Consider the following 10,921-nt stretch of genomic DNA (forward strand, 5'->3'; position numbering starts at 1 on the left):
TTAATGCTGGAGAGTATCTTTACTTATAGAAAATAATGACATGCAAGCATTTTAAAAGACAAAGCTTATATGTAGAAATAGTAATCCCTAATGAACAGCAATACATATATAAAAGGAAATCATTCAGACTTTAAAACTGTAAGCAAAAAACTAGGTTTTTCATTTCCATACTTATACAGAACACTATTTGCTGCTTTTGCAAAAAAATTTGAAAAGCATCATTCAAGCTGTTGTCTCCTGAGGGGATGTTTACCACCATCAACCAGCTTCTTTTTTTGAGGACTATTTGACAATTAAAAATGTATATATTTAAGGTGTACAATTTGATGATTTAATATGATATACATTGTGAAATAATCACCATAATCAAGTTAATTAACATATCCATCACCTCAAACGGTTATCATTTTCTTTTTTCTTTCTTCTCTCTCTTTTTTTTTTTTTTTTTTTTTTTGTACTTAAAAGAATAAGAGTAGATTTAAGAGGCCCAAGTCTTCCCAGACCCTGCTGGTACTCAAAGTAAAAACAGTTTCCAAATTCCTTCATGGGTTTTGTGTTGCAAGCTCAAGCTACTTCCTTGAGGGAAAATCCTCTAAGTGTTCTGGAAAGCACAGTCACTCCTAACCTCAGTGGCAAAGATTCAAGTTATCCAGTGGAACAAAGACTGGGTGTTTAAAATCAAGAAGTTCCTAAAATGAAAATGTTTTTGTAGAGAAGGATTGGTTATATGGAGAGACTGAAATGAAGTAAATTCTGGGTAGATGTCAGGTTCGAGAGTCTGGTCTCTGGCATTTATCAAGGACCTGCCAGGGGACTCGGGATGAAGCAAGCACCGTTCTTTCTGGACAGTTGGCCCTGGCCTGGGGGTGGATGTCTCCCAGACCCAGGACTCTCATCCAGGTAACACGTGGAGGGGCACAGAGTGCGAGGAAGGCTTGCAGAAAAGAGACATCACATTAGAGAAGCTTCTTGACCAGGTGGTCTTGAGGAACAGGGAAGATTTTAGCATGTGGAGATGGGGCTGACGTTCAGGGCCAGACAGAAGAGCATGAGGAAAGACAGAGAAGAGGAAGTTCAGGGTAGTGCAGGGGCCACTGCATAGTCCACCTGGACTGGGACCTAGTCAAAGAGGCACCTTCCCTGAGGAAGCTCTGCCGGGGAAAGGGTTAATGCATGGTGAAGCCTAATTCAAAGGCCCCTGGGTGAGCTGGGTGGGAGGCCCCTACCAACATCCCCTAAAAAGCCATATACTCGTTAAAAAGGGCACAGTATACTGGAAAAAGTCCATGGCCCTGGGTCTGAGTTCTAACTCTGCCACTTAATGCCTGTGTGACCTTAGGCATTCACTTAACTCTCTCATCCTCAAGAGGTGAATAGTATCTTTCCTGTGCACTTCACAGGACTGGCATGAACATGAGGGAAAACAGTGGGCACAGAATAGCACTGTCAGCTACTTTCTTGTCATGTATGTGAAACTCCCCAGTAAATGTTTTTATCCCTCTATGACCACTTCATAATAGCTCCTTGAGGCCAAGGGACGTGCCTTCTTCAGGACTGTCCTGGGAACACAGTGTATGATTTTTTAATAAAGGTACTTGATAAATGAATGAATGAATGAATGAATGCAAGATGATCAGAGCCCTCCAACTAGATAACAAAATCAGTCTCCTAATGAATTGAAGACCTGTGGGCTCTCCTTTGACTTAGGGCCGTTTGGCATGGTGGAGATTATGAGTTAGTGGTGCTCACTCGGTGTCGTGGTAGAGAAGGAAGCCGGTGAAGGTGGAGTCGTTGATATTGTCTGCATAGACCCCGTTATTCTCTCCATCCCCGTACACTTGGAGCCAGACCTCTTCACCCTTCTCCAGATGGAGAAGCACAGAGCCAGAGGCCTGGTCCACGTTCTTGTCCTGGTACTTGTCATAGGTGAAGAGCACGGCCTTGTCCCTCTTGTAGAGGCTGACCTTCACGTCCTGCAGGTAGACTGTGATGTGGTAGGAGAAGTAGTACAGCCCGGGAATGTTGCAGTGGAATTTGCCAGTGGTGCTGTCATAGTGGTTTTGCTGATTGTAGAAGATCTTGGTAAAGCGAATGGGAACGTTGGGGACGGTGCTCCGGGTCTCTAGTCCTACACTGAATGCTGAGCGGTATACATAGGCACTTTCTCCAGGTTCTCCTTTTCTGCCTGGGATTCCTGGAAAGCCTCGGGGACCTTCAATCCCAGTCACTCCAGTTTCACCAGTGTCACCCTTAAGACCAGCAAGACCTAGAGAACAGGAAGGAAAAAAAGAGAGAAAGAGAGAGCAAGAGAGCCAGAGAGAAGAAGGAAGGAGGAAAGAAAGGAGAAAGGAGGAGAGAAAGAGGAGGGGGAAGGTGAAGTATGTTTAGAAAGTGTATTCTGGGAGCTCCAGCAAAAAGCTCAAGGGGCACAGGGGGCCAAGGGGCTCCCTGTCTCAGAACCAGCTCTCCATACCCTACTCCTGGAAGACAGTCCTTCACGTGCATAAGGGCTCTGGTCCCCACCCATCTCTGCCCCTGTTATCAGGTGACCTTAGCCCCCCACGTCTGATTGCCAGAGTCTTGGTCTCCCCATCCCTTTCTCACCAGGGACTTGAGAGAAAGCACAGAGGGAAGTGGGTCCTAGGATCCCAGATCACAGGCCCTCTGTGGAGTCTGAAACGTAGTTAGTCCCAAGAACCTGACTCTAAACAAAACACATTCTATGTGTATTTTTTTACTCCATGTCAGGCCACATCAAAAAGCTCGCTTCTTCCCCGAGCGTAGGACTGTCAATCACTGCTGCCCTCGTGCTGTTCTAGGAGCCCTCCCCCTCCTCCACTCAGGAGAAGTCTGTGATGGAGGAGGCCCAAGACTCTACTCTTACCTGGATCTCCTTTCTCGCCCTTCTCACCATGGGCGCCATCTCTGCCATCTCGGCCAGGGATCCCATTGTGGCCAGGATGCCCCGGGATGCCCACCATCCAACCTGCGCAGGCCCCCTTGGGCAGGGGGTGCGGGACTCCGGGCCCTTCAGTGGTTTCCAGGCCGTGACCAGGCAGGGCCAGCAGTAGTAGAACAGCTCCCAGCAACAGCATCCTGGGCCCTGGAATTCAGATCTGCACCATCAGCCTTGAAAGAGCGGATCCCACCCAGCTCACCTAGACAGACCCAAGCAGGACTCCGGCCAGCTCTGCAGGGTCCACCTCTGAGACCTGCTCTCTCAATACTCACCTCTTCCAGGAAGACTTTCCTGGCTCTTTCAGCCCACCTTGAGCTCTCTCTGCCCTGAAATTTGTAATATTTAGCATAATTCTTTGTGTGTAATCCTTCCTCCACCGTCGGCGATGGTGAGACAGGACTCCTCCAATTTCTTCATATCTGAGCTTAGTACTACGCACAGGGAAAGCTCCAAGAGTCCGCTTGTCAGGAATTCACCCTTGAATTTTCCAAGAATGATGACTCAGATGATCCCATTCAACTCTAACCAACTTCCCGCTCTCCGGCTCCTTCCTCTTTCTTCTCTACTTCCCTTTGCTTCATTTTCTATGCCTGTTCCTCCTCCTTTCTCTCCCATTCTCTTTTCTTCCTCTCCTGGGTCGCATGTAAGGCCATTTGGTATATTACACATGTGCACACATATTCGCTCACACACACGTATTCACCTTACACACATATGCACACAATGCACATGCATATACACACACAGCCTTCATCAGCAGAGACACATTATCCCACGAGAATATCCACTGACCCTCTGCCTGGGCCACTCTTAGCTGCACCTCCTCACCTGCCTGATCCTTACACAGCCTTCAGAACATGATGGGCTGTCGTCTTTTAGGAAGTCCTCCGGGTCCTCCTTCCCCCACTCCAGGGTGCTATTCCTTATCTCCGCTCCCCAGCGCCCTCTCTTACCTCTAGCATGGCACTTCTTGCATTGTACTGTAGTTCCCAATTTGCTCACCCATTTCCCCCATTAAACTACAAGCACTGGGAGGCAAAGCCTAACCCACTACCAGCACAGAGTAGGGACTAAATAAATATTTTTATAGGAAAAAAAAAAAAAAAAAGAGCAAGAGAGCCAGAGAGAGGAGGGAAGGAGAAAGGAAAGGAGAAAGGAGGAGAGAAAGAGGAGGGGGAGGGTGGAGTATGTTTAGAAAGTGTATTCTGGGAGCTCCAGCAAAAAGCTCAAGGGGCACAGGGGGCCAAGGGGCTCCCTGTCTCAGAACCAGCTCTCCATACCCTACTCCTGGAAGACAGTCCTTCACGTGCATAAGGGCTCTGGTCCCCACCCATCTCTGCCCCTGTTATCAGGTGACCTTAGCCCCCCACGTCTGATTGCCAGAGTCTTGGTCTCCTCATCCCTTTCTCACCAAGGACTTGAGAGAAAGCACAGAGGGAAATGGGTCCTAGGATCCTGGATAACAGGCATCACTAAGACCCTCTGTGGAGTTTGAAAGGTAGTTAGTTAGCCCCAAGAACCTGACTCTAAACAAAACACAGTCCATGTGTACTTTTTTTATCCTAAAGACTCGCTATTTTTCATCATTTGCTTGTCTCTTATAGATTTCACAAAGCCTCCAGAATTGAGTTTGGCTTCAGGAGACAGTTCCTCTGAGAGAAAAGACCCTGATTGGCAATCTTACCCCCAAAGACATGCGTGGTGCTTGGAATCCCACTCTTACATGCCCATTACCGGGGGCCCTATAATGCCCTCTCCATGGGACACAACCAGCTTCTCTTTCATACATACAGATATATGAAACTCATCACATACATGGTAAGTTTATGTATACATTTATATATATACATAAATGTTATATAGAAATAACATGTTTATATATATGCTCATCTTTCATATAAACATATACTTGTGTGTTCATTAAAAATAGTAAGATAAATACTTTGGGAACTACAGAAAACAAAACAATCCCCATTCCCAAGAATCTTTCTTTTTATTCTGAAACATGGTGGAAATCATACTTTACATAGAAATTTTACTCCCCTATTTTTGCCTTGCCATTTTCCAGTTTTTATAACCATCATTGTAAATGTGCACGTGCTAGTCCAGCAAGTGGATATAGCCAAAATATACTTCAACATTTCCATTTTGTTGAACTTTGAACATATTTCCATTTCAAAACATTATTTTAAAATCTATAAGAAACATCCTTAGGCATATAGCTTGTCCCCAAATTATTTTTCTGCTATGACATGTTCCCAGAAGAAAAATTTCTGGACCAAAAGGGACGAACATTTTAAGACTCTTGATGCATGTCCCCAAGTTATGGTTTGTCCCTCTGTCACTCGGCAGTACAGTAACGCATGTGTAAGACAGCCTTTCTGAACTGCACCCTCACCAGCTTCGGACAGAATCATCACAAACATTTTGTTGTTCTTAGTTTAGTGAGCAAAAGAAATGGTACCTCACTGCTTTGACCATTAGTGAGTTGTACATTTTATTAAAGGCCTATTTCCTAATTTAATTTCCTCATTTATGGTAGCTCTGTTAGTGTTCTTTCTCATTTTATTAGGGACACAATGTGCTTTTTGAATTAATTTATATCAACACTTTGTCATATGTGCTATGACAACTACCTCTAATGTAAAGATTATTCTTTTGTTTTGTTTGTCCTGATTTTTAGGTGACAGAAGTTTTAGTTTTTATATAGTCAACTCTGTTGATTCTTTTTTTTGTTTGTTTTGCTTCTAAGTGTTAAACTGTTCTTATCCATAGTAGAGTTTTGGTAAATATTTTATTTTCTTCTATTGTTTGGTATATTTTAAATTTCACTCTTTAATTCATCTCTGATATTTTGTTTTGGTGTGAGCTGTGATCTAAGACAACAAGTGACTTCTTCCTATTTGAAGACGTGCTGTCTAAAAGACACCTTTAATTAAGTTAATCATTCCTGTCTCTATTGATCTGACGCATCGCTTATCACATGTCAGGTTCTAATATCATCTTATTCATAACGTGAGAACTGAGCAGAGAACAGGGGCAGCACAGCAACTGAGACACGTGCGTATTGATTGGATGCTGCTCAAGGCACTCTCTCGCCATCAACATGTACCTTTGTCGCCCCCTACTGGCTTTGGAGGGCTCAAGGGGCATTCTCAACAGCTGCTGGAAATGAAGTGAGAGAGAGTTTAGGCTTGGCTTGTTCTAAGATAAAAAGAAAGAGGGAAGTTAGACGAGAAGCCAAGAAAAGACCAGTCAAGCCCCTTTTGTATTTAAGGAGTATACTTGTTCTGAGACTTTTAAGGCTGCATATGTCATTCAAATTTCCCACGATTTGTCACCTCCATCCTTTCCCCTTATGGGGTTAGCAATAAAACTCCTAGGACCACAGAGAGGCTTTGTGCTTGCTTTCTCCAGAAATGAGCAGGGAAGAATGTATAGACTGTGTTCTTTTCCACAGGGAGACAGGAGGAGAGAATCCAGAACACGAGAATTGGTGGAGGCAGCTACCAAGGGCCTCAAAGATAAAGGGTGACTGGGGGCTTCCTCCAACCATTGGAAGGAGTATAATTTTAGGTCTCTAGAGTTCTCTGGTTCCTCCTCCTCTTTTAAAATCAAGATTCTATTCTCCCAGCCCAAGGAAAGTCATTCGGTCCTCAAACACTTCAGTGGTATGGACAGATTTCTCCACTCACAGGGGCAACCAGTCTGGGTTCCATGACAGTGACATAGGGTGGAGGTACTGGAAAGAGGGATTGGGGTAGATGGACACTCAATCCTAGGATGTTTCTGATGCTAAGAACAGATTCTGACTGAAGAAGAAGGTTGTCATCTAACCGAGTTCTGGATGGAAAAATCAGCAATTGATAACAATTGAAGGTCAGTGCAGAGATGCTGAATTCTTGAAAAAATTTATTACAAAATTATTTGTGCTCTCTGTTTAGATATAGCAATTATTATATTTCGATTTTTGAAAGACCTCTTTTTCCATAGGGAAAAACATTATTAAATGAAACTGTAATCTAAGACTATAATCTAAGACTCAGTTATGCCTATAAAGAGACCATTTACATGAACCATGAAGCTAAATCCCAAGTACCACTTACAATTCTTTGTCTTTGTAGAATGCCATTTGTAAGTCCTCACCTCACTCGATATCTCATTTAATTCTCACAACAATTTTGAGAGACAGAATAAGGGAGAATTTGTTCTCACTTGTAACATGTTTCAGCCATACATTTGTTGGAGGATTAAAAGGCACAATCCACGTAAAGTACTTAGAACAGTCCTGACATGTGTCAGTGCTCAATAAATGCTGTCTATGACTGTATCCATTCTAGAGATGAGAAAAGTGGGTTTCAGGGAGGTTAAGTGACTTGTCCAAGATTCCAGAGCTAAATGTAGAGGAACTCAAACTATCGGCTTCCAAAGCTCAACAATGGATCCTTAGACATAACCCAAAGGAGGAAAACAGCATCAAGGTCACATATCTGCCTATTCCACTCCACAGGATGGGGCGTAAAAGAGAAAATAGTGTAAAAAATCCTCCAGATTATGATGCAAGTGGCCTGGCTTCTAGTCCAGGCTCCACCATTAACTCACTGGGTGACTTACCTGTCCCTAAGCCACCTCCCAGACCTCAATGCTCTTTGCAGGCAAAGGTGATTATTAATGAATTGTTACCCAGCCTATTTCACAGTATTGTTGTGAGAATCAGTTGACTAAAAGTATGAAGATGTATTTTATAAACTTACGAAGTGTTCCACTCTGGATCCTAAGGGGCCATATTATGATCTCTCATTTTCATATGTTAAGTTTATGAGAAATTCCACTTTGACCTGCTGGAATTTCAGTAACAATAGCAGAATCTTGTGAAATGCAAGGATGAGGTCTCCCTTGGGACTGGCAGGAGACAGAGTGGGATGGGGGAAAGAGGTCACCAAAGCCAGTGCCAACTCCTCCAGCTGGAAAGGGCACTAAAGCCCAGATCCTAGAGTCCCCAAGAACTGAAAGGGACCCCAGAAATCATCTCACCCCTGCCCTGCTTTTACAAAGGGAGGCTAAGGGGAAAGAAAGGGATATATTTATTAGAGCCTCATTGAAACTAGCTCTCACACTAGGAGCTTTCACACATTACTTACACTATTTATTATTTATTTCAATCTTTACAAGAACTCCAAGAAGCAAGGAAAATAACCCCAACTCTAGAGAGGGGGAAACTGAGAGATTAAGGAGATGATCCCTGAGAGATTCCCAACCTGACTTCCAAACCAGTGAGCTTCCTGTCACATTACCCTGCTGCTAAATGGGCTTCTCAGACTCAGCTTCTTAGTCTGCTCCATGAGATCATGTTTAAGAGGAGGGACACGAGAAGACTTGAAGTTGGTAAGGGTACTTGGAAGTATAAATTGCATAAAGCAGTTTCAAACCATATTTCGTTTAATCCTCCTGATAGCCCTGCTTTTGAGTCCACTATAGAGAAGAATCTGAGATTCAGAAACCCTCAAGATGCTGACTTAAGATCTTGTAATTTTTGGATTGAATTAAATGAAACTGCCATTTTTAAAGGTCAAAAATGGTAGAATATCAGCAGTTTCACCTGATACAACCTAATAACAGATGGCAGAACCAGGAATCAGCTAGGTTCAGCCTGGCTCCCAGGAGGATTTCCTGAAGGCTTTCACTCAGCATGCCTGGGTCCCAACACACACACACACACACACACACACACACACACACACACACACACACACACACACACACTCTCTCCCTCTCCCTCTCCTCTCTCTCTCTCTCTCTCTCTCTCACTTGTATTCCCAAGGAACTGGTAAATCAGAGTACTCCTCCACCACATTTTTGGGATCAGTCTCTCTCCATGTGAAAGAATTCCTGATAGAAAGCTTCTAGTCTAAAACTCAGCGGTGACCATGGAGGAAGGAGGTAGGAAGGGATAAATTGGTAGTTCGAGATTTGCAGATACTACTATATTTAAAATAGACAAACAAGTTTCTACTGTACAGCACAGGGAACTATATTCAATATCTTGTAGTAACCTATAGTGAAAAAGAACATGAAAAGGAATATATGTATGTATATGTATGACTGAAACATTATGCTGTACACCAGAAATTGACACATTGTAAATTAACTATATTTCAATCTTTTTTAAAAAAAGCCTTTTTTTTTTTTTTTTTTTTTTTTTGCTTGTTTAAAGGAAAGAAAGAAAGCTTCTAGTCTTCAAAGCTTCTACTTCTGCTTCCTGACCTCAGCCAGGTGTCTGGGGCTATTGATCTCCCGGCTTGACAAGGAGAAGGAGGAAGGTGGCCTACAGCCACCTCAGAAAGGACAAGAAGCAAGTCCTGTGTCTCTCTTTACAACTCCTTGAGAATTGAGGGAAGGGGGCAACATGGACTGCCCACTAAGCTGTGGGGCTCCCTTTACACTGCTCTGCTTCAAGGACAAGGCTGACACCCTCATGCTCCTCTAGGCATATCATGCCAGCATGAAGGCCCTCCTGCTCCCCAGCACTGTCGGGAGGAGCCTGCTTTACCCCTAATGGGAGGAGTCACCAGGAGTAAGGCGGCTGTACTCCTGGCGAGGCTTGATCCCCAGACCAGGGGCCGGGGTCCTCTGACACCTGAGGGCAGGCCTGATCTCTAAAACCCCTCCCACTCCGGCCTCTGCGACTGTAACTGAAAACAGCCAGGATGCCTCAAATGCCGCTAGGGCGAGCAGGACTGGGCTTTGCAAAAGCAAGACAGAGTCAGTTGTTTTTGTCAGAAGATGTCTGCTACAAATAAGATTTTTCATAAGCTCCCAGCATATACCAGGTCCCTCGCTCACTTCACCTCGCCAGAACTCCTCAAGCACCCTGGGAGATATCCCCGCATGGGTGTAGACACGCACGTATCTACAGATACCCCCACGCCCACAGAGCGCGACCGTGCCTCACCCACCTTTGTATCTCACCCACTCTACCCAGTGTCTGGTCCGTAGAATCTGCTCAATAAACGTTCCTGAGTAGAATCAGGGGTAGAGCTAGATTCCAAACTCAGTCTGAGGTCGGCGCTCGGGCTTCCCTCAGGCTGCCTCTTCGTGAGCTTTACTTTCTCTGCCCTCTGCGGTCAAGCTGAGAAGTGACTTGTCCCCTTCTCCTCTTATTTAATTGGACTTTACTGCTGGGCCATCCCTCTCACTTCACTGACCTCAACCTTTTCTTTGGTGAGTCTTCTTAATACACGTGAACTGGGCAAAGTTCAGGATGGTCCCAGGCATTCTGACCAGAAGGGACAGTCCCTTTTCTGTTGGAGCTGTGGGAGCATCAAGGAAGAAGCCGGAGGCCTGTCTGCCTCCGCCAGTGCTGCCCCCACCAGGGTTTTGACTGTATCCCTCCCCACCCCGCTACAACGGGAAAGCGCGGGCACACCCCAGCCAGAGGCTCCGTTGCAGGGCAGCCATCTTCACCTCCAGCCTAGAATTTGAATCAATTGTCCTTACCCTCAGTTGTGGACTCGGAGCCCCAGACTGCCGTCAGGAATGGAGGCAAGGAGGAGATGGCCCAGCCTCAGCAGCTGGTACTCATGGAGACAGGCAGTCCCCGCCCCACAGTTGTCCCTTCTGATTGGCCAGCACAATGAGAGCCAGAGACCAATGGGCGGGCCCCGGCCCCTGGCAGATGCCTCAGGTCTCCGCCCCGCGTAACCTGGTGCAACCCAGTTTGGTCTTGGGAAGCCAAGTGGGGCTTCAGTCACAACACTCATGTTTCCAGACCTTGGCCCTTATTTTTGCCTCTTACAACAGCAACAGAAGACAAGGCCGAGGGTCAAGACCAGAAGGAGGAAAACAAGATATTTCCTTATGTAAAATGAATTGCCCACTGGTCCAAGAGGCCTCCCCCTCCTCATTTGCGCTAATAAGTCTGGGGCACCAATTACCACCATCACACTCCTGCTCACTGTGCAT

At 45.2% G+C, this 10,921-nt stretch overlaps 1 protein-coding gene across 1 annotated transcript; it reads right to left on the bottom strand.

Moving 5' to 3' along the window:
• Positions 1–405: 405 nt before the first annotated feature.
• ADIPOQ (adiponectin, C1Q and collagen domain containing) lies at positions 406–10,607 on the bottom strand. Its single transcript, XM_006188845.3, has 3 exons — positions 10,457–10,607; positions 2,885–3,103; positions 406–2,266 (listed from the first exon to the last, which is right to left on the bottom strand). The coding sequence occupies exons 2-3, from the start codon at positions 3,093–3,095 to the stop codon at positions 1,746–1,748; spliced, it is 732 nt and encodes a 243-aa protein (XP_006188907.1). The 5' UTR covers positions 3,096–3,103; positions 10,457–10,607; the 3' UTR covers positions 406–1,745.
• Positions 10,608–10,921: the final 314 nt, after the last annotated feature.

This window comes from Camelus ferus, chromosome 1 (assembly GCF_009834535.1).
Source record: "Camelus ferus isolate YT-003-E chromosome 1, BCGSAC_Cfer_1.0, whole genome shotgun sequence".
Lineage (NCBI taxonomy): Eukaryota > Metazoa > Chordata > Mammalia > Artiodactyla > Camelidae > Camelus > Camelus ferus.

Excerpts from the sequence above, each read along its gene's own strand:
- ADIPOQ (XM_006188845.3), bottom strand. The coding sequence starts at position 3,095 with ATGCTGTTGCTGGGAGCTGTTCTACTACTGCTGGCCCTGCCTGGTCAC. Across the intron at positions 2,267-2,884 it reads GGGCGAGAAAGGAGATCCAG|GTCTTGCTGGTCTTAAGGGT; the intron begins GTAAGAGTAGAG and ends CCTGTTCTCTAG.